General features: G+C 38.3%; 1 protein-coding gene across 1 annotated transcript in view; it reads right to left on the bottom strand.

The window, feature by feature from the left end:
- Positions 1-25045, bottom strand: part of PLXND1 (plexin D1) — a 164203-nt gene that overhangs the window by 79069 nt on the left and 60089 nt on the right. The window contains exons 5-9 of the mRNA XM_063121424.1: positions 23869-23969; positions 19447-19576; positions 15382-15556; positions 12567-12675; positions 9498-9600 (exon numbers count right to left, since the gene is read on the bottom strand). Coding sequence (XP_062977494.1) covers positions 9498-9600; positions 12567-12675; positions 15382-15556; positions 19447-19576; positions 23869-23969 — 618 coding nt within the window. The remainder of the gene's footprint in view (positions 1-9497; positions 9601-12566; positions 12676-15381; positions 15557-19446; positions 19577-23868; positions 23970-25045) is intronic.

The raw sequence follows: 25045 nt of genomic DNA, 5'->3' as shown, positions 1-25045 counted from the left end.
CTCTGGATTGTTTGTTCCTGAAATACCCTGGGTTGGACGTTACATCAAACAACCTGGATTGTTTGAGAAACTGGATGCCAAACTGAAGCAGCGTGGGGAGGCAGCATGCTTGCTCATTTCTGTGCAGCATGACAGCCCAGGGTTGTTACTTGAGAATTGGGCCCATAGCTCATACTACAATAAACCTACTAACTGGGGACTGCATTAGCTGACCAGCAATCTGGATGTCTGGTTTAAAAGGGTAGTGATGATGGGGAACTATCAATCTATTTTATTGGAGATTCAACGTTCATCACTCACCAAGAGTATACATGGCAAGACAGCCTAAAGAGTCAGCAGGCTGAGAAGCAAGAATGCTTGGGATCAGGGCACAAAGGAAATCTAGCAGGCAAAGGAACAGTTTAGCTTTGTTTGCCAAGAACAGCAAACAAAGCTAAACTGAATGCTGCCATGCCCCTGACATAGCCCAAGGTTGATCGAAAGCTTTTACAGTACTACCAATGTCAGGGGAGACCTCTGAGCTACTGTCTAGGTGGACAAAGTGACCGCTGGGGCCTGGAAACTCTTCAATCTGCAATTTTATGTGGCTTACCACAGGGATTGTAGAACACTGGTCTATAAGTCCCTGATTCTAGCCCTGGTTGTTCCTGACACAGGTTAGGCTGAATTTTTATGCTAATCTATTTTAAAAATCCACAAAACATGCACAAATGGATGTTCGTTAACCAGCAAAAAAATCTTGGTATACAATGGTTTGTTTTCTTATCATTGTCACTGATTTTTCTGATTTACACAAGAATAAGACAAGTTAAGAACTAAGCCCTGTAACACTTAAAAAGATAAACAGTATGCCATTTCTCTATCTCAAATGCTACAAATATGATAACTCTTTGCACTCAGAGGGCCTCTCCCCAGATTCCTCCTAAGCCTATCTACAAGGCTTCTCAATTATCTTAAAGTGCTTGTTTGATGGGGGAAAACATGTTTCAGGGTTTATCGGGACACTGATCTTAACCATGCAACTTCCAGGGCAGCACTCAGTGTGGAGATTAAATAACAAAGATATGCTTGTAGAGAAGTAAATCAACAAAGAGGGAGCCGGGAGCTTCTGGTCCATGAGCCACCTTCATGTGAGAAAGCAAACTCAGCAGGGAACCGAACACAACGTTATGTGTCCTTGCATGTCAAAGCAGCCAGCTCAGATTGCCAGAAAAACAAACAATAGGGAATAGATTAATTCACTGCCTCAGTTCCTTTGCCTACCTTGTGCAACAGAATTTTTCAGCTGCTTTTTTCTTTTGTGGCTGCCTCAAGGAGAGGGGCCTGAATGTTTATAATACTCCTATATCCATGTTTGTCCCCTTTCCTAATAGTAATTTCCGCATCACTGTACCCCCACCCCCATGATAGGCCATTGCTTAAAACAGGAAGTAGTGGGTGGCAGGACATCACATAGCAGGAAAAACCTTTTCCCCAAAGTATAATTCATAAAGGAAAAAAATGAAAGAGAGCCTAATTAATTAAATAATGTAGCTGATCTTTCAAATCCACATGTATTGTTTAGTCTCCAACCCCCCAACTCATATAAAATGCTATGAGCCTACCCCTTGTATTAAGACTAAGTATTATTATTATTATTATTTATTTATTTATTTATTTATTTATATAGCACCATCAATGTACATGGTGCTGTACAGAGTAAAACAGTAAAAACTTGAATATCACAGAATATAGGATTCCATAGGTGTAAAGAGAGCTAAAAGTTATGTGCATTGACTGCTGATTTCTACAGTTCAAGATTTTAACTTGGACTAGTCAAGACATTTGTCGTAATTCAACATTCGCCAAAATTTTTATGCACACATAGAGCTCCATTGTAAGTAAGGGCTTCCCCATTCTCTCTGTGTTAATGACAGCATTTTCACTGTACTTATGGAGCTATTGCTCTTCAGAAACAAGGGAGTAGGGGACTTACTGCTTGTCGAGTATTATGTATGTATGTATCATTTGAGAATGTGTGCATGAATGCCTGCATTTAATCATTTAAAACGTTTTCAAACTGTTTTTTAGGGAAGAACTTCTCAAGCTTTCCCAAAATGTGATGTCACAAAACATAATAAAAGTTTTTTGAATTGGAAGCTAAGAACAAGAATAAAAATAATGATAAAATCAAAATTAACAGTGAAAACCAAGGCACAACAATGGCACCAGTAGAATCCTAACTCAACTATAGGCCAAGGTAAACAGGTGAGTCTTTAGGGGCCCCGCTTGAAGGCCTGTAATGATGAGACCTGACAGACATGAACTGGAACAGAATTTCACAAGTGGGAACCACTACCAAGAAGTTCCTATCTGTCATGCTCACTACTGTAATTGCTCTTGCAGGTCGGCACTCAAGCAGGGCCTCTGATGCCTAAGTATGGGCAGGTTGATATGGGTGAGGGCAGTTCCTCAAGTAACCTGGACCCAAACCATTTACGGCTTTAAAGGCTTAAATACTGGCACTATAAATAGCTGAGCCCCACCACATGCACTGGAACCGCCAGAGTGTCGTAATATATTAAATAGTAGACCTTGGAGAATTCTACTTGACCTCCCTCTTGTGGCCTTAAAGCAGTCCCTAAAGACTTTTTTTTATTCCACCAAACTTTTCATTGATCTCATTGCTGATGCTTTATATATGTTCTTTTTCTAATGTTGTTTTTATTATGTTCAATTGTTTCATTTAACACTTTTGTTGACATAGATGAAGTAAATAAACAGCTATGTAACTTGTGCTATTCCAAATTTTCATTTGGTTTGATCTTCAGTATGAAAATTGCTGGTTCCTGGGAGAAATGGGGAAATTCCTACGAAAAACATGTCCTCTCCATCCCAGAAAATCACTTTCCATGATGAACAATGGATAGCACAACCCCTTCCCCACTCTTTAGCGTGGCAACTGTCATTTTAACAAAAGTGTGATGTACATTCCTCTCCCTCTTTTGGTAAAGCACTTGCTAAAAGTGGGAGGAATTGCCAAACATTGCCTCCTGCTTTAAAGGAGGTTAACATCTCACCAGTGGGAACACAGATCCTAAAAGATCACCAAATCAAGGTCCTTCTTTTGGCAAGGGGCAAAAAGTTCTGCAAAATAGGAGACCTTATTTGAACTCACTGCAAATCTTTCTTAAGGGTTAATCTGGTTCTCAATTCCCTCCTTTTCAATGCTCCTGATTTTTGTTTCCAGTTGAAGGAAACTAACTGAATACAGCGGCCCACACATCCTGATATTTAATCACCCCAACAAACATATTCTAGGATGATGAACCTGATACATTCAGTTGCACAGCAGGTACAGTTTGCCTGAATGTACCTGAGCCAGAAAAGGCCTTTTCACGTTTGGTGTTTAATCCCTTAGAAATTGGTTATTACTCTGCATTTAAATAGTGCTTTTGATCTTAGGTTATGAAGCAGCTTTCTAAAAAGACACTAATTCTTGCAGCTGTAAAGGTTTTTTGTTTTGTTTTTTTGGAAAAAAAAACCCTTGCAGACAGCAAAACAAGTGATGCATTCGAAGTCATGAATCAACTAGAGTCAAAGACAGGGAAGGAACTTCACCCACCAAGCACAAGCCTCATATTTTAAATGCAGCTCACTGGCACTGTTTGCCAGCAAGGAGGACTGGCACAATGTCTGTTTCTGACTACCTAAGTAACTAACATCTACAACAGCGTTTTACACAAATCTGGGATTCCCACATTACATTTTAATTTACTGACACAAAAGTTAAGACATGTGTCAGATGGAGGCTTTCTTATGACACATCTTATGGAATGACCTCCCCACAGTATTTGGGAGGCACCAACTATGTTATTATTATTATTATTATTATTATTTATTTATATAGCACCATCAATGTACATGGTGCTGTACAGAGTAAAACAGTAAATAGCAAGACCCTGCCGCATAGGCTTACAATCTAATAAAATCATAGTAAAACAATAAGGAGGGGAAGAGAATGCAAACAGGTACAGGGTAAGGTAAGCAGGCACTGGGTAGGGAAAAACTAACAGTAGAAAGTAACAGTAGAAGTCTGCACAACATCAAGTTTTAAAAGCTTTAGGAAAAAGAAAAGTTTTTAGTTGAGCTTTAAAAGCTGTGGTTGAACTTGTAGTTCTCAAATGTTCTGGAAGAGCGTTCCAGGCGTAAGGGGCAGCAGACGAAAATGGACGAAGCCGAGCAAGGGAAGTAGAGGCCCTTGGGCAGGCGAGAAACATGGCATCAGAGGAGCGAAGAGCACGAGCGGGGCAATAGTGTGAGATGAGAGAGGAGAGATAGGAAGGAGCTAGACCGTGAAAAGCTTTGAAGGTTAACAGGAGGAGTTTATATTGGATTCTGAAGTGAATTGGAAGCCAATGAAGAGATTTCAGAAGCGGAGTAACATGGTCGGAGCGGCGAGCCAAGAAGATGATCTTTGCGGCAGAGTGGTGAACAGAAACCAACGGACTGATGTGAGAAGAAGGAAGGCCAGAGAGAAGAAGGTTGCAGTAGTCCAACCGAGAAATAACCAGTGTTATGCTTTAGGCACCAATTAAAGGGCCATTTCTTTACCCAGACCCTCCCAGAGTGATTTGCGGCCCAGTTTGCTTGTAGTTATAGTGTTAGACTGATTTTAATGTTGGTTTCTGTTCACCACTCTGCTGCAAAGATCATCTTCTTGGCTCGCCGCTCTGACCATGTTACTCCGCTTCTGAAATCTCTTCATTGGCTTCCAATTCACTTCAGAATCCAATATAAACTTCTCCTGTTAACCTTCAAAGCTTTTCACGGTCTAGCTCCTTCCTATCTCTCCTCTCTCATCTCACACTATTGCCCCGCTCGTGCTCTTCGCTCCTCTGATGCCATGTTTCTCGCCTGCCCAAGGGCCTCTACTTCCCTTGCTCGGCTTCGTCCATTTTCTTCGGCTGCCCCTTACGCCTGGAACGCTCTTCCAGAACATTTGAGAACTATAAGTTCAATCGCAGCTTTTAAAGCTCAACTAAAAACTTTTCTTTTTCCTAAAGCTTTTAAAACTTGATGTTGTGTGGACTTTATACTGTTAGTTTTACCTTACCCTGTGCCTGTTTGCATTCTCTTCCCCTCCTTATTGTTTTACTATGATTTTATTAGATTGTAAGCCTATGCGGCAGGGTCTTGCTATTTACTGTTTTACTCTGTACAGCACCATGTACATTGATGGTGCTATATAAATAAATAATAATAATTATTATTTATTTATTTATTTAAAATATTTATATCCCGCCCTATATCACTAAGATCTGAGTGGTGTACAGATAAAAACATACAGTATAAAACAATAAATATACAGTTAAAAACAAATTAAACTATTTTAATGTATATCATAATGTATTTTGTCGTATTTAATATTCTTGCAAGCCACTTAGAGATACTTTTAAATATAGCAAATGGTATATAAATCTATTCAATAAAGAAATATACAAATTAATATTATTTGAGAATAGATAAGGGGTGGTGGCGTCTGGTTCACTGTTGAGGCATGCATTTGATGAAAGCAGCCAAATTTAAATTTTTGAATGCATTTCTCAGCAGCGAAACAAACATCCTATCTAACTATTCCCAATTTACAGTTACTTAATGTTACCTACTGGCTTGGTTCCTAACTCAGCATCTATGAATATTAAGTGCCCTTCCAGGAAGAAGGAAAGGAACAAGATTCAGTGGAGGATCCGGCCAGTGGAAGGGAGGAAAGGCAATTTTCATCTATTCTCCACCCTCCACCTGCAAACCCCACCCCATTCCAGACAGTCCTCCAGCCCTTTCAAGCAGATTTTCAGCAGCACAAGAGGCTGCAGAGGGAAGAGAGAATCAGTAAAATCAACTCGCCCCCTCCACTGGCATGAGAATCCATGAGTGGAATTCCACTCATGCAAAAGACCAGCTAGTAGGAGCAAATTCAGGATCCCAGCTACTGCTGGGAGTCATGTCTTAATATCATCGGTACAAAATGCAACACTGGAGTCGGGTCACAGGTGTCTGCGAATGCAAATAGGTGTATAACATGAAAGCAGAACTTCTTATGTTGTGCTTTCAAATGCCAGTGTCTGCTGAAATACTTGTCTATTAAAATTCAGTTCATGCTCTTGAAACATCATTTGAAATCTTGTTCTATGTTTTTCGCAGGAAGTAACATCTGTTAACTAAAGCCATTCTGTGAATTTCAGATTAATGCAAATCTTCAGGGCTTTTACCCACCCCTCTTAGTCTACTTCACTGCAGCAAAAATTTCTACCGACTTCAGGAGATTTAAAAGGTACATAAAAAGTGAATATAGAGGTTTCTGGATTAGCTTTGTGAAGCCCTTTTGAAGATGATTCCTTCTGGATGTCCTGGATTCATCTGCTTAGTTTAATCCTTAACAGTTTAGGCTGCTCATTTTGCTGACAGTGCAAGAATTCGGGAGGCTTGAAAAGTTAAAGTTGTGGTCAAGGGCCACTGAAATTGCTATACTTTTCCTAACGGAGTTAGTGTGAAATACTAAGCCAGAAGGCATAGCATATGCCTTGTGAATGATGCTTTCATGGAGTAGACAGTTTGCGGAACTGAGAAGCAGCATTTTCTTCCTCTTGAGTATTCAGATTTCCAAGGAACCATGCAGGCACGCAAGCTAGATTTTGTGAAATTACTGAGCTAATCCATGATCTCCTTTGTTTGCACTACAGCTCTGTAAACTGCAAGTAATTTTATTTTAACCATTATGCTTCCTAGTCGGAATGGGAAGAAATTCTGGCTCAGAAATAGGAACATTTTCTTTTAATAAATAGAATCAGGTTGCTTAACTCTAATGGGTGTTCTTCAAGTGGTCACCTACGCTGTCCTACAATTGGGCTTCTGTTCCTATACAAAGTATACCCTTCTGAAGCTTCAATTGAAGCTGACAGTCCCAGCAATCTACTCAGGTGGAGAGGTTTGGCCTCTGTGCAAGAACACTTTGGCCTGGAATTATTTAGCAAAACTATTTTGAATTTTAGGGTGGCTATCAAAGAATGAAGAAACTTTCTCCCACAAAAAGTATCAGTACCATGCTATATATGCCTGGTAATTAGAAATATGGAGAGGAAGGATAGCCATCACATCTATCCTCCTTATTAGTTTATGGAAGTTGCTTTTTTCTTGACCAGTACATATTCTACCACCAGAAAAGAAATTCTGTGCAGTCATGAGGGGGAGACTGGGAGTTTCTCATTACATTTGAATTGGAACCTTTGATTAGTTTAAACTATAGTTTGTTGAAACAAGACAGATTATAAACTATGGTTAATCCTGACTTGTTCAATAAATAATAGTTTAAAAAACTAACCACATTTTGGGTTTTGGGACATAACTTTAATCAGTGGTTAATTAAAAACAAGAAGTAGATATTTCTTAGCTCCTCCCTGCATCCATTCCAAGGAGGGGAGAGTGTCCTAGCCCAAGATTTGTCAAGTACAGCGAAACTATAGTGTAGAGTTGTGTTCAAACCAGGCCAGATAAACAATCAGGTGTCACCTTTGAGACTCTGTATTGCTAAACTAAACAACTAGTGCCTGCTTTTACGATTCCTTCTGTGTTGGAAAAGCTTACAGGCAGGATTTATTACTTTGCAAATTGTAATCTCAACAAAGGTAAATGTTCTTCTGTTTCTGTGGTGAAATTACCATTTATTGGGGAAATACAACTGAACAAAGCAACAGCCAATTGTGTTTTTTTTTATGAAGGCATATCGTTATAATATGAAAATCCTTATATATATATATATATTTAAAAATTATTTCATTTAAAGTGATACAAAAAAGGAATGAATACTAACAATTCCCTAACAATTAATATCAAACCAACAGTTATGTGACTATGTAATATACAAAGAAGAAAAAATAAAAGTTGATTGATACAACTTCTAGGGGAAGGAAGCTTAATCGAAGTAGAGAAAGAAAAATTAAAAAGAAAAAAGGAGACAAATTTTTTTTACACTGCATTGATCTGATTTTTTTTGTCCAACAAATTCTTTCTGAATATTTTGCACTTTTGCTTAATTGAGGCAGACTAAAATGGGGGAGGGGGAGACAAGTGTGACTAAGAAATGAAAGAAGAAAGCATGGCACAAAGATCAAGTCCCTTTCTAAAGAAAACAATCAAGGAAAGACTAAATACACTTGAAAAGGGTTCAGATTTTCAGAACTACAGTGCCAAAGAAGTATTCAACTTAAAATGTAAAGGCCCAGTAAACGGATTGCTAAAAGACCAATTTATTTAAATTAACTCCATTTTAATACTACTAATACTACTACTACTAATAATATATTTATTTGTTACCCGCCTCTCCCTCCGGATTGAGGTGGGGTACAACATAAATGCAAATGCCATAAAATAATATAATTAAAACATTTAAAACTAATACATTATTAAAAGCAGCACATAATTAAAAGGAATCTTAAAATTTTAAATGTAAAAAGCAGCGCTCCACCACATTTTGCTATTATTAGGAAACACATTTTGAATAAAGGTGAATTCCTGTTTAGAATTGTTGATTTTTACTGCTGTTGTCTTGTTAGCTGCCATTTTATTAGTGTCCCACAATAGACTAATAGGCTAAAAAAAGTACGTTATTATGAGATTTATTTTATTGCTTAAAACTGGGTATTGCAAAGTACGTGGAAATAAAGATACTGTCCCAATTCTGCATGGTAATAAACAGCTAAGTGATAAAGCCTACTGAAAAAACTAGGAAAGTTTGAATACTTTTAACATTAATTGTTTGCATTTTAAAAACCATCAACCTATATTTCCAAACATCCTGTACCTGGATAAATTGCTGAGGGTGTTGAAATAGAAATGGTATACTATACGGATAGTTTTTCATCAATGAACATCAGAGCACAAGTTTAAGTAACTGGTATTACAGTGCTCATACTCGCATTTTATTTATTTATTTATTTATTTATTTATTCCATTTATATCCCATCTTTTTTTGTCCAAGCAACCCAAGGTGGCATACATAATCCTCCTCCCCTCCATTTTATCCTCAGAACAGCAACCCTGTAAAGTAGGTTGGGTTAATGGAATGTGAGACTCAGGGGATGAGGAAATTTAGATTTGATGAAGCCAAAGGTCAGTTAAGGACAGAAAATTTTGAACACAAAGCCTAGAAGATTAGCAATGACTGGCTTTTGGAAGACTTCCATGTGGCTTTCTGGACCATTCTATATGTATAGAACTCTATATGTATAGAACTACTATATGTGACCATCATCGACAAAATAAATAGGCCACAGTATATCTGTGTAAACCAACACATTGTCTGTCCATTTAGTTCTCTGCACTGTAGGCATGCACACGTAAGATGTTCCAAAAGCCAATGGCCCCTATCAGTAGTTATTATTTCCCTCAAATAAAGAGGAAACAAACCAGTATCATGCAAAGAACAGGTCATATGAGTTAAGCATTGTTTTGTGGCTTACATTCATCAGTACTGAGTCCTCGCATTCAGTCGCATTGGAGACGCAGGTGTATTTTCTAGTGCACCAGTAACACTTCCATTTAGCCGAGAGGCAGCTGGTACATCTGAAATGCATAAAAAGCAAGTACACGTACTAACTCATACCAGTGTAGTTTACAGACTCCTCTCTGGTGTTATATATCCCTTATAAGTCTACACAGTCTCCATTATGGCCTTATGGCAAGTCTATCCACTGAAGATTTTAAAATTCTAACTCTCCTTGGGGGGTTGGCAGGGAGGCCTACAGGCTGTTCCTCTGCCATTCTACTTAATCTAGCTCAGAGGGCTAGTCATACCACATCTGTTTTTGAGCTACTTCCCTTTATCCTCCTTGTTCACAAATAACTTCTGCAGAAAATTCTGCTTTCACAAGTGCAGAGGTAACTTTGCCATCAAAGGGTAGTAAATAAAATTTGCTTTCAGTAGACACCTGACACCACCATCACCATCCTCTCCCTTACCCATTTTATTAACAGACAAAGTCCTGTTAAGGTTGGTGCTAACATTATGACAATACTGTGTGATCTGCTAACATGGGCCATAAAATATTAACCCTTTCTTTTACAGCTCATGTCACATGATATTAGCTTGCTACCATCGCTTTTTACAGTGGTTTTTACTTCCTGTAACTGGGGTGTTAGCATCAAAGCTAGAAGGATGCATTAGCACACTCCTGAGATATATGCACATTTCTACAGGCCAGAGCTAGCACTCTGGAGACTATCAAAACTAGTGGAATATATGTTTACTGTAGTGCAACTCAGAAAACTTAAGATGTTCTTCTCAAATTGCATCACATGTACAATGTCCCTGAATGTTTCTGTGAATACTGCTTTAACCCTGAGAACTCACAAGTTTAGCATACTCAGAATGAGGGATAGCAGCCAGATTTATTCAGTTCCCTTGTCTGTCCACACCTTTTCTTGCCTTTCACTCTGGGGAGATCACTGGAGTTAAACTCCTTAGGCATGGTAAAGTTGACATTAAAGAAATTATGTGGTCATTCTGGGTAATTCAGTATTTATGTCTGGGACAGTTATATTCATCTGAACCTGAAAAATCTCAGCTTTAATTTTAAAACAGAACAGAACCAGGTTATTAGCTGCAAAGTATACGATAACAATCACAATGTGAAACTCAAGTAGTATTCTTAAATGTAGCTAACACCACCATATATAGCATTCTTACAACCACAAAACATTCCTCAGCATGTGCTTTCTGAAAGCATGCTACTGGCTGGGTTTGCACAACATGCCAGCCAATGAGGTGGCTCCCTATAAGGGGAACCTGTATAATAAATTCTGTTCCATCCCTGCAAACGTTCAAGGAGTTTTGCTGCAATGTTCCCAAGGGTCTATTGCGGATTTACCCCAGAGGAGGGGCAATTCTCAGGGAATTTAGTCCAATAACATTCCTGGGGACTTGGGCAGTGTAGACAGCCCTTAGTAAAGGGACTTCAAGCCTTCTATCCACAATGTATGGATCCCTCCATTCCAGTCAGGCCACCCCTTCCCAACTTACCAAATGCATCCTTCCATCCCCACAACCAATGAGACTGAACTCCACACACACACTTTTCACCACCACCATCACCCCACCCAAGCTAGCCATCCAATCCAGCCCAACCCAGAAATGACACCAAATAGTGCCTTAGTAGATTTAAACCAGTATTAAGCAAGCTCAGACTTAAGCAAGTCAAATAAGCCACTTTGTGCACCAATAAAAAGTTAATTTTTATTATGTTTTGATTTGTTGCTGGTGGTGGTGGAGCTGGAAAAGGCTTAGAAAATGGGGCAGCTGGTAAGGAATATGGGATAGGAGCGAGAAGGGAATGGAAGGGAAGCAAGTTTCAGGTGTGTATAAATCCTCATTTTTCCATGAAAAAGCAAAGCCCCACATTTATCTAGCAGTGCATGTGGTAGCTCCACATAAGGGGAACCTGCACATTCAGTTTCTAGGAGTCAGAGCTCCCAGTTTTTTTTCCACACGGGTAGAGAAAGGGGCAAAGGCTTGAAAATCAGGCTAGGAAATCAGGATGGGAGTCAGGTTGCTGATGTAGCAGCCCTTCATGGGACAGTGGGATATGATTTCCTCCACGAAGCTAGGATACCCGCCCGGCCAGGAAGGAGGACTACAGGTGGGGTGGGTGGGCCGTCTTTGCTTATAAACTGCAAAATGGATGGTTAGTCTTGGACAATCAACAGTGCCCTGCTTTGGGTTGGCAATCCATCAAATGGAAAAGTCAGGCTGCTCTTCACTCACTGCTCTTGAAGTTGTACTAAAATCACACCATTTCAATGCACCTCAGATTTCACTTACTACTATTGTCCCTAACTCTTGTCTCAAAAGACTGGTTGCTAAAAGAACATGAGATGTAAGGATGCAGGGATAATGTCTAAGGATACTGGCAGTGGCACATGAGAGAAAAATGAGCCCTAACATGCTAATATCCATCTATTTCCAAAATTCGTATGACCTGTGTAATCTTCAGGTTCAGCATATTTACTAGAAACAGTCTTTTGTTGTACAATAGACAGATCAGTTTTTAAATACATGGTATTTCTCTCCTGATAATTAAGAAGACTTCTGAGGGTTAACTCCAAAGCTTTCTCGTATATATATATATATATATATATATATATTCACATTTAAGTAATTTGGAAGGAAAAAATGCCAAAACCTATCAAAATGTCCAGATGGTCTAAAATGCTCTAAGACCCTTTCTTTGCAAATCTTGGCCAGCTACAACATCTTTCTTGCCAAATCCGTCCCAGGACCCAAAATATCTGGTTGATAACAAAGTGGTTCTTCCTTAGTTAACCCACTACGATAATTGCTCCTTGGTGGTGAATGCAGCCTTTTTAGATTACCTAATACACAATCTCTCCCCTACTTAAAACAAAACAAAACAAAAATGAAAAGGATTTCCCAACCTCAGATTCTGATGCAATTCATAGCCAAGCAACCTACTGTTTGTCAGCAACCTGCCACCTCCTCTCCACTGTAATTTACAGACCATCGGATCACTTACGCTGTCTTTGGATAAATGTTTCCAGTTCTCTTGCAATCATAGATGGTGAAATTGGCCCATACAATATTTTTGTCATTGACCCGTACAACAGTTTGAACTATCACATGATCTGCACAAAAAACAAAACAAAAAACCAAGCCAAGGAATATCAGGTCATAAGAGAGTTGCTTTCACATTTTTCTTTGCTTTCAAGACAACATAAATGTCTGAAGAAAAAAATATGTCTCAAAACTATCTCTTTTCCCAGGAGACAAAGCTCTTCAGAGTCTCTCTTTTCACCACCCCACCTCACAAACTCACAGGATTTTCTTCATTCACAATGACTGTTAAACTCTATTTCCCCAAATCAAACAGTCACATTACAAAAATTAATTATAGAGAAAGAAAACCTGCAGTTTTCTTCTTTGGCATGGATGAAAGCAGATTTGGTACCAAACATTACAACACCTGTGAAATGCAGTTTTATTAGTATGATAACATTTCATATGGTTTGAAGCAGTTTTGCTTGCACAAATATATATCTTAAAGGAGCCTCAAGGAGCCTGTAATTTGAAAATTTCAGAGATTTTCACAGTTGCCAATTTTGTTTCTGACAAGGCTTCCATTTTGTACTCAGGAAGTTAGGATACAAAATTGTACAAACTAGATTTCTTCAGCATCACATTACCAAAGGCATCCATAAAATATAATACATTATTTCTACTAGGCACAGTGTCATAAATTATCATAAGTTACTAGAAATAGTACACAGTTAGATTGATAAATTCAAGCTTCAAACTAGAGAGCTTCGGCTATTGGGAGGTACAGAAATGTAAGAAATAAATGAAATAAATAAAACTGTATTTGCACAAGAACAGCAAAGTACATGCTTGTCAACTGCAAGTTAATCAGCCAGACTGCCACACAACAGCCTTTCCCACTGGCTTTGCATGCCTGGAAAAGCTTCACCTGTGGAATTTCTGTTAATCATGCAGTACTTGGAAACACAGATGCCAGGTTGGGGGGTGGGGGGAAGTTTCGCAGATTCACATAAAAACTTACATCTGTCAGAGAAATGAAAAACTGTAACATAATGTATGAATGAACCATTCTTGACCTGTCAAAAGTTAAGCCCCAGCAATCTATACCACCCAGAGAGAAAAGATGGTTGCTAAACCCAAAGGGAATCCATACAACCAGTTGACTCCATTATTAATCGATGCAATTTTTATCATGACTGGTCTTGTAGGTATACCTCTCACCATGTTAAAAAAGCTTAGCTTGTAATGGGTTGACCACCAAGTTGTACGGGCCTCAGTATCTAGGCTGGCTGGTATAGATAAAATAGTTCTGGGTGGTTCTAGACAGATGGCTCCTAGTGCTAATAAATATTTGATCTCTTGCTGTAAACTACAATAGCAACGGACTTTCCACACTATCAGGCAGTATTGTGCATTTTGTGTGTACATCCCACTATGTTTTCTCCGTACCAGTTTCCTTACTATTTTAAGGGCATTATAATGCTATGTATTTAAAAAGTCCTTTCAATCACTTATGGATATAAATATAGATAACATTATATGGTTATGTATATAATACTCCTTCACTTAAGTGCTATTTCATGACTTAACTTTTTAAAAAATAGACAACTTTTTTAGCACTACCCTTCAAAGCTGGTTAAAAATAATAACTGGCAATAAAAGTGGTTCACACTACAATGGTTATAGTGAATGTGTGCTTCGCTATGAAGATGGCTCACTTGCCCGATATGTTATTGCCCACATCAAAACCCACATATCTTAAAAATAGTGCTATAGGCATCCAAACCTGTGGAGACTGGGGGAATGTCATTACGAGTTCTTATCCCAGGGATTGTCCTGGGATCATCCCTCTGCGTCCACATGACACACAGGGGATCCTGTGGGCGGAGAGGGATGACCCCTCCATTTCCCCAGGATAAATGGGATGGCTTTTAGCCTTCTTTCAATCAGTGGGCATGTTCGCACATCATGATAGCCCACCGTGGCTTAATTTACTTGTGTAGGCTGTTGCGTTGTCCTGGGAACCCATAGCCACCATTTTTGCATGCTGATTGCGACATCTGGCTTGTCATGTCATGCGGATCCAGGCAACAGGGATTGTTTGAGAGTCATATAATCCTCAAATCACCCTCAAACAATCTGTGCTGCCTGCGTTCGCACAAAATCGCAAGCCGGGCATTTACAGGCCCCATGCAAAAATGATGCCAATGGGCAGCCGGTATGATGCAACAGCCCACACAGGTAAATTAAGCCACAGTGGGCTGTCATGTCATGTGAATCAGGTCTCTGTGTAGGTCTGGGCAGTGTAAATTTAGTCATAATATTGGTTTTCATGCATTTAAAAGGAAGCAATTATATATAATTGTAATAATATAATCAGGTTGCAGATTTTCTGACAACACCCCTTTAAAAAAAAGAAAGAAAAAAGGAATGTGGAATGGATTGTGTCCCAATCTTGCTGGGTAGTGCACAAGAAGGTATCAATATTCCCTTGGCAACACTCACAAACTAGCAAATAATCCTGAGTGCTATAAAGTTTTCAACAAATCTTTTCCCCCTCTTTTTTCTGTGAATATTTACAAAACAGAAAAAATACATTGTGAAAAAGAAAACAAAGAAACATTACATATATTCAAGCACTAATTTAATTACACATTTAATGACTGTAGAAACTTGATGTTGCTAAATAAATACAAATAACTGCAAAAACACGCTGAAGTTTCATCTGAAGGTCAATATCACATTCCCAATGTTTTTTTTTTTTTAGTGTGCTAATATTGTTATTTGTTACATACCTTGATTGGGTGGAAAGGGTGGATATTTCTCTCTGGGAAGAAAATTGCAATAAACATATTGTTTCCAAGATAGTACATGAACTTTAGCTACAGTTTGGATATTATTTCCATAATCGCAAGACATCTTCGTTCCATTCAAACTTGGAATATTCCCGTTTATTTGGATTATCATGCCCTAAGTGTGGAGAAAAAGGTAGCACTACAGTAAAAGATTGATAAAAGTTTACATTATACTGACTAGGTGGCTTAAGAAACACATTGGCATAATCAGTTTTTCATTTTACATCATACTTGTCAGAAGGAGATATATATATATATATATATATATATATATATATATATAATATGGTTAAACTAGTGCAACTTTTTTATAGAGGTTCTAACATTCTGTGCTTAAAGACCAAGTTCTATGACCAGAAGGCCTATTTGCTGCAATTGAAATAAATCAGGCGGACCCTGGTTTATTATCTTAAATGGAATGCCCAGCCTATGTAGCTATTGACCTAATTTGCACTACACGACAGTCCACTGTAGGTTAATTTACACATGGAGGCTTTTGTGTTGTGCCTGGTGCCTCTGGGCACCTGGCTTGTCATGACATCCAAACCTAAGCAGGTTTTCTTTTTGAGGGTTAGACAACCCTCATAAAAATTCTAAAACAAGTAATGGATTGCTTTAATCCCTGTCTCTTAGGTTCACACAACACAAAAAGCCATGGCAAGCCAGGTGCCTGTAGGCACCATGTAAAAATGGCACCCATAGGTGCCAAGCATAATTAGGGTCTCCATATGAAAAGGAGGACAAGGCTCCTGTATCCTTAAAAGTTATGTAGAAAAGGGAATTTCATTTCAAATACTGTGTTATTGGTATGCATGGAACACCTGGTGAAATTCCCTCTTCATCACAATAGTTAAAGCTGCAGTTAAAACCTTCTTTTGTATCTGGTCACTCTAGTGCTGCATGCATACAAATGACACCTGCTGAAATTCCCTTTTCTATACAACAGTTAAGGATACAGGAGCCCTGTCCTCCTTTCCATATGGTCATCCTAAGCATGATGTAACAGCCCCTGCAGGTAAATTAAGCGTGGGTTGCCATGCAAACTAGGTCATTATCTTAGGATCTCACTACTTAATCTTCTACAATGGTTAGGTTAACAGAAAACAGAATATTGAAAAAAATATTTTTTATAATTTTTATAAGGTTTTATGAAGTTTTATAAGGTTGTAAAACTTTGCTCCATTTTACAAATGGTTAATTCCTTGATAATATGCTACATATGTGCATGTTTTGTGACTTGATGTGTAGTCTGTGCTTGAGTTGCCTTTGAATGTATTACTTCTTGTTTTGTGCTTGTTGGAATATATTACTATTCTGGATTACAGTAGAGTGAATGAGGTTGTCTCATATAATCTGTGGGGATCTACCTTGTGTTTGAGTTAGAATTCTATCCCTGAAAACATATAAATCAAATATATTTGTCTAGATGTATTTAATCTGTATTTTTATTATCAAAACAGGGTTCTACAGAGTTTGGATTTTTTTGTAACACAGACTGAGATTGCAGAAGAAGAGACAGTAAATTCCTATAGCATCGGTGTAAAGCATGTGCCATGCCAAACAACTAAGTAATACGACAACAGAAAAGGACAGGCAACAAACAGTGAATAGTAAACTAGCCCTACAAAAATCTTCTCTGGCCATTTTACAAAAAGCTGCTCTTTTTCTAAATGAAAGATCACATCTCTATTATTCTGAAGCAACTAGACTAATGTCTATGTTTGACGGCAAAAAAGCAGCCATACAATCCTCTACTTGCATAACAATTTGGCCAGGTTCGCATGTCACTTTAACCCACGGTGATTTAATACACTTCACGCACTAGTTTATTTTGGAAATAGCCCACTGTGCCCTGTCACATGATTGGACAAATAAACTACTATGCGTAGCTTATTTCCCCTCCTCCCTCTCCCTCAGCCCACATCCCAGGGGGCCTGGTACAGACCCATTTTGTCTGCTGCCAAGTCCCTCTTTCCGACTCCAATTGCGATGGCAATAGGAGTAATGTCCACCTTTTAAAAAAAAATTCCTCAGCCCCTTTTTCTGCACAACAAGGCTGGGGAAATTTTTAAATATCCAAAAATCGGGGTGGGAGCAACACAGTCTCCTCCCCCTGATTTTCCTCATGGGGCACCTTTAAATCTTTTTTTGTTTTGTTTTCCCATTGCAGCACTGGAGATATCATGGCACATGTCTCCTTGCTGATACAGGTGAAGAAAGGAACTTGACTTGAAGTTATTTTTATAGGTTTAAGTTTATTGTGACTTGTGGTCTGACATTTTGAAAGTGGAAGTTAAGAGAAACATTTCACTTTGGGATAAATATATTTATTTAATTAATGAAAATAAATACACTATTTTTATGGTGTATTTAAGCAATTTCTTCTTCAGTTATTTTAAGATACATAAACCATATTTCTATTTTTTAAAAGTGCTGAAAGCAGTGTATAGTAGTGGTTCACCAGATGCAACTGAATGGAAACATTAAAAAACAATGCAATTCCAATCCATATGCAATCTGGTCACAGAACTCACTGCAGCTGTTTGAACAACAAACTGAAGAGGTTCCTGCTTTACAGGTGAAAACCTAGGAAAATTGCTTCAGGAATGGAAGCGTGAAAGGACAAGATAGAGGTGTTGTTAGGCTAGCATTTTCTGCCTATGATTTTCACTAAAGTTAGAAGGTTAAATATTTTGAATGTATTGACTCTAGTCTTAGAAGAGAAGCTTTAAATTATTTTTTTGTTGTTGGTTTATTTTAACATTATTAATTTTTTTTGCCTTTGTAACCCAAGGGTTGGAGGATACTAAGGGAAATAGTTAAGTTTTTCTACTGGCTCTTATACTAAATTAATCCTCTATCTCAAGAAAGGATTTTAAGGATGGAAGATGAACAGAAATCTTCTGCAGTTGTTTGCAAACAAGTCTTTGGATCTGCCACCCATGCTGTGATCAGAATGACCTCTGAAATTTTGAGGAAGAACGGATCATGTTTTTGACCATGAACATAAATAAGATAATGTCTGCTTATGATTCAAGAAGTGTACATGTGCAGCCAGTGATTTTTTAAATCAAATGTTCTTACAAAACTACTCTGGCTCAAATGCCTGTCTGTTACTTGGCTGTAAGATATACAAGACAATACTTGAGCCATTCTGTTCTTAAAGAATTTCAAATAAAAAAATGTTTAGTCATGTATTATTTTTATATAATCAATAAAGTATAATAGCAATATATAAATAGCAATAAAATTAAATGCAGCCTCATAGTGTTGTCCTCAGCCAAAAGAAAAAGACCCCCTCAAGACTCAACATCTGGTCCAGTGAAAGGTACCACAATAGTGACCATCTAGCTCTAACTGTACAGCTGTGTGCTTAGTTTTTTTAAAAAAATCCTCTGTTGTCAAAACTAAAAAAGGAACCAATTTTCATCTTATCTACATTGCTGAATATTTAGAATTTCTACTTCCATTTTTTACAAGTTTCAACTAGTTAGCCTTTTGTGGCCAGATTTTAAGCCTGTTTGCAGCCACTTTAGGCTCAGGCTTGTTTTCTCAGCCCGGGCCTTATATATACCATCTTTTTTTGTACTGTCTTTGTACTTGGTCCGAATGATATATTATAACAGTTCCTCCTAGCTGGACCAAAGATGGGGGCAGCTTTGATAGCATGATTTCTTTTATATGGAATGATACTCTCAAAGACCATTTGTTTCCTTTTGAATGAACTTGCACTGACTGGCAGCAGCCCTCTAAAGTTTCAGGCAGGCGTTTCTCCAGTCCTAGCTGGAGATGCCACAGATTGAATCTGGGAGACCCCCCCCCCCCGCATGCAAAGCCTGTGCTCTACCACATGAGTAAAAATTTCAAAAACCTAAAGCAGGAAATACCATTGTTTTAAGAGGCCAATTTTCTCTCAGTTCTCAACAATATGGCAAAATATCAATAGTTCAATCCCACTGTATACGAAATGAGATCCAGATATAGTGCAAATCCTGTTTTGCATACCTTGTTCTCCTTCTCAATGTTTATTTCTGACGGCATTATGATCATTGAAGGACACTGATGTACTCCCTCACTTGCACTTATCCAGAAATAAGGCTCATCAGAATTACCACACTCATGCCGCAGTGAACACCTAAAATAATTAAAGACATTTATGGCACTAGATCTTTTAAAGAGGTATTAATAATTCTACTGAAGAACTGCAATCCTCCTCATATTTGTCACTTCACTAACACTCATTTTTATATAATCAGCATGATCTCTGTGATATCAGCATGTTACTTTAACACCAAAGTACACAGGAAACAAAAATTAGGAATGGTTCATACATTATGCCTTTTTCCTTGTATTTGTCTACATAGTTTTTCCCCTACGGCTGATGTGGAAAAATTGACTCTTAAACCCATGGAAACGAGAAATTAAGTTTTTGAACTCTGCTGGCTCTCCTCTCTCTCAGAGGAGGGAGTGTATCAGCTAGCTAAACAATTTTCAGCTTTAATTTCAATATTCTATTTCTGTTTATCATCTCATAAATAAAGCATATTGTTCTAGAAAAGTAAATTGTTCTGTCTTGGTTATCTTTATTACGTTCTAGCCTGTTTTTATGAACACTTCTGTTTAGTCTTATGCTGTACTGTAAGTTGAAAAGCAGACTGTGGTTGAGTTGAAAAAGCCCTTGTGCCTGAAAGAGGTGCAGAGTCCCTTTATCACTCTCAGAAGATGTGAAAACCTCATGGCAGTTTTCTCCTTTGGGTTTGAAATGTCCATGTGAAATCGGATGAGCCTTATCAGATTTTGATTTATTTAATATCAGACTTCAGTGTGATATCACAAGCATATAGCTTGTGAATGTATTACAACTGAGTGCAAACATGAGCCATGCCCAACTATGAGATGAAGGTTTATCAATGAGGAACTGAGGAAATATATGGTACCTGTCAATCAATAGTCCATGGGCAGAGATTACTGAGGCATAGAACGTTGGATACTTGGGCTGCAGGGCAGTTGTGCACAGCCATGTATGTTGAGAGACTGAGGCCTTAGCTAGACCTAAGGTTTATCTCGGGATCGTCCTGGGGTCATCCCTGTTCATGTAAATGACACACAGGATATCTGGGGAGCAGGCAGGGACGATCCCGGGATAAACCTTAGGTCTAGCTAAGGCCTTAACCTCAGAATTGCAGCCTGCCACATTTTGAGCAGTACTGATCCATTGTTTGGAGAGTGGGAATGCCTCAACATGGAAAAGTAGATGCCTCATCCCATTAAAATATCTAGCTATGCACAACTGATAGTTGGATATCTAAAGGGTTAGTGCGGCAGTAGATTAAAATCTGCGAGCCATTTCCTGGCCTCTTTGTCTGTTGGAGACATCACTTATGATTGTTTCTTTTACAGTGTATGATCAAGGAGTTTGAGTCTGGGAGTAAGAACAGAAAGCTGCAATCTTTATCTTGTACATATTTTCAAGCCTGCAATTAAGTTGAGGGGTTGATAGGCTAAACTCAAATATCTTTAGCAACCCGTAGAAGGGCCGGGGGCATAGACAGGACGACAGTTACCACTATTTCTGATTATACTAGTTGGAAAATGGGATCATTGATAGGTGAAGGAACCTGCTGTACTTTGAGACCAAAATACAGAAGCATAGAATTTGTTCTGAATGAATGCATAAGTCCTCCACAGAAGAAGCAATTTTAGAGTCCCCCATTGTGAAATACAGAGGTGATTCAAACATATATTTATTTATTATTACATTTATATGCCACCTTTATAATAATCTTTCTCTCAAAAGCCCTTTCCAAATCTGAGATGGATGCTCATGGTGCATGATAGTGAGAAGGAGAAGGTTGTCCAGCAATGCCTTGGGAATGCAAGTCAGAAAGATAACTAGGGGAGACGACAATGTTGAGGGCTATGTTGGGATAAACAGTAATGATTGATATTTGGATTGTGCCAGTATCATCAGTGACAAGAAGATAGGGATTATTGGTACTGATAATGCCAGCTCTGTTGGTACCCAGGTCAGTACAAGGGCAGATACGCAAGTCAATGGGTCTGGAGGTGGTGGCAGCGACACCAGGATTAAGAGTTGTGATGGAAACTGTTTTGGTGCTTATCTCAAATCATATCTATCTACAGTGTTCAAGACAGATAAAAAAGGACTCAAGGCTCTATAGAACAGACTCAAGTAGCAGAAAGGGTTTTGACTGTGAAACTGGGAACTGCCAAGAGCATCTGCAGAAAAAGTACTATAGAAGGAGCAGCAGCAAATACAAGCAAGCAAAAAAGAAAAAGAAAAGAAGCCACACCTCAGAATGGTACTGAAACTATATATATATGAAATGTTCTCATAACACAGTAAAATAGCCATCGTGTTTCAGCAAAGACCTTCCTCAGGAGCACTTTTTGAGAATATAGTTTTCTTCTACTAAAATGTGTTGGACATTTCACTATGTTATGAGGACATTTTACTATGCTATAAAACCCAAAGTTTCAGTACTGTTTCGAGGTGTGGCCCGTTCTTTTCTTCTCTTCTTTTTTTCCTTCTTTCTTTATTTTACAGGTGGAACTCAGGCCACTTGGAAAAAGGAGAATAGAGAAAATCAAAAAGACCATAAACAAAGAAATATAAAATATCCTAACAAATGGTAAAAAAAAAAAAAGCTGTGAAGATCAATTTAGGATATCAAGGCAGGATCTACACTGCTGCTTTGAAATGGTTTATAACAGTAGTGACAACTGTTGGGGGCCAGGACACACTCCATATACAGCTTTCAAACCATTTTCAAAGTGTCATATCCTGCTTGGTATAGATCTGGCCCAGGTTCACTAAGATGCTGCTCTGTGGATGGAACAGAACTGGACAGAATAGCACTCGTCCCACAGCATGTGCATGGAGGACTTTCCTCCCTCTCCAAGGTGAATGGTCAGATTGCTAGCTCCTTAGCCAAAACCTCAGAAGGCTCCAGAAATTGCTCTGTACAGATAGAACCCAATTGTGAGGCTGCATAGAAACTATGAAGAAGAACAGCCACTTCTCTCTCAGTAGGCCAATCTGTAAATGTGCGTTCACACTTTTTCCTACACAGGTGAGCTTTAAGTATAAGAAAAGCGTAATATATGAAGTGGTCCTCAGAACCCCTTGTCAGAGCACAGTAAAGTATCTCTACACATATCTGAACCTCATTTGAAAAACTGTATGGAAATATTTGCTGGCACTGGTGAATGGAATCGATATTTAACTACAGGAGGGGATGATATAATTTGTTACTAAGCACACTGTTGGCACAAACAGACTGATGGGCAAACAATGTTTTTGTGCCTCTATATCCTGTTCCAAATTTTGGCAAGTGGGAGAGCCATCTAGCTCAATCTTGTTCCTCACACTACTGATATATTATAGATATGCCGTTCTGGGCCACTTAAAATGCCCTCAAGATGCAGCCTAATGAGAAGATGGCTGACTCTGTCCCTCTATGCTCCTTCTGCTAATCTATCACTAGTACTGGGTGCATGAGAGCACTAACACAGCCTTACACCTGTATTTGGGACCATTAAACTAATCCTTTAAGTCACTGTGGTTTTCTTATTTATAAGTCTTTGCCAAATGCTGGTTTCAAGATCTTAAATATACAGACTTACCTTTTTAAAAATGGAATTGCCAAGTATACAGTTTGCATACCACCAGATTCCAAGATTCTCAGAATAAGTACAGTTCTAACATAATTCATTTGAAACATATGCATGCCGCACACCAGTTTCCCAAAATAAGAAGTCCATGGTCATAGTGGACAAAATAACTGACACAAAAAATTAAAAAGCCCAATCACTTTGATCCCCTTGTTATGTTGTCTCTTAAAATACCTAGTGAAATGACTAGTTTTCAGGTACTCAATTTTATCCCCAAAAAATCTATTAGGATTATTTTGACTTAATTGAAGATACTTCAAAAGGACCTTGATAGGTCTTTTCACAGAAAATCTATTTTATGGTAGAATAATATCAATGCAGATTACAAAATGTTTTTGTACTGATCTTAAAGACTTCACTACTTTTTATTATTGTCAAATTCAATGCTGTTTCTCACTGCTTATTTTATAATGTAGTTTTAATTACTTATTAATTTCTTTTTCATAAACAGTTATGCTTATGAAGTTATCCTTATGAAAAAGAATAAATTGTTGACAGAATGTTTCTTAAATTCCTTTTAAATGCATAGATTTCATCCATGATAATTAATCCTTCAAAATAAGCTGTGAAACTGGAAGTGCTGTTGAAAACTGTGTCAACAACCCTAATATTGTCACAAGAACAAAGCAGAGTGGTAAAAATGACAAGACTGGTCATTTCCCTTAATATTAGGCAATAGTTTTCTGCTAGAGACTTGGATCAAGAGGCTTGTAGTGTACAAAAATATTCTACCTGGTCTCCAGGGTGCACCATCCACAGTATGCATCAGCTGCAACCAGGCACTCTGTACATGTAGTATATTGATTGCAGGCAGCTACTTTCACACGGGCTATCTGTATAACAAAGAAAATCCAAGGTAGCAATATTTTTTAAAGAACCAAACTTTCTGAGATGCATTCATCTGTTAATCACCAGATGAGCTCACAATGATGTGGCAATTGTGAGATACACAGCAATACACAGAATTTTAACTTTAGCTTACCCTGGGATCACCTCCAACATTGCTTTATGAGGAGAAGTTATGAAACAACCTAGCTAATTTTTAAGAGAGGCACAATTTTGAGCCCACAACAAGATATTGACTTTAAGCTAAAAAATCCTCGCTTGAGTCCAGTCTACCTAAGACAGCCTTCCTCAACCTGGCATCCTCCAGATGCTTTGGACCACAATTCCCAGCATTCCTGACCGGCTGGCTAGGGCTGTTGGGAGCTGAACTCCAAAATACCTGGAGGGCATCAGGTTGGGAAACACTGACCTGACAGAAAGCCTTCTTCCCCAGCTGGGAATGCTCTCTGAATTATATCTACACACAGGCCCATACAACAAAGGGTACATAGAGAAGAGCATGATTGCTTACAGCAAAGTTGCAGCTTCCAGAAACTCAATAAAAATTGTGCAAAGGCATTTTGAGCAGTATTGTAAGATCATTTCATTGGGCTAGGATTTTGTAGAAATTTCAAAGATAGAAAAGGCAGTGACATTTTAGTATGTTTTACCCTTTGTTATTTTAATTAATTTTTACCTATCTCAGTGCTGTTACTCATCCTGAAGCCTACAGATAGAAAGAGCAAGAAATATGTATTTTTTTTAACAAAAAAAAACCTTTCTACTTGCAGAACATTAATATCTGGACGAGAGAACTTGGTGAATATCTGACAAGAGGATTTTGATATTTTCTTCTTCCTGGGTATACGAATTGCTTATACGCTATTTTCCAGATATTGGCTGAGTTCACATGTTGAAGCAATGCATGGTTAACAAACCATTTTAAGTATGGGTTCAGACTCTGGGTTGTCTCCCAACAACGCAGAGTTCCAAGTTCTGATATTATGAAAAACAACTCCTGCTAGATTTTCAACAGTCCACAGTTAACAAACTGTGTGTTGTTCTTGGCGTATGAATAATACAC

The sequence above is a fragment of the Elgaria multicarinata genome, chromosome 3 (assembly GCF_023053635.1).
Source record: "Elgaria multicarinata webbii isolate HBS135686 ecotype San Diego chromosome 3, rElgMul1.1.pri, whole genome shotgun sequence".
NCBI classification, from domain to species: Eukaryota; Metazoa; Chordata; class Lepidosauria; order Squamata; family Anguidae; genus Elgaria; species Elgaria multicarinata.
The sequence above is the reverse complement of the archived record's forward strand: the minus strand, read 5'-3'. Positions and strand labels throughout refer to the sequence as shown.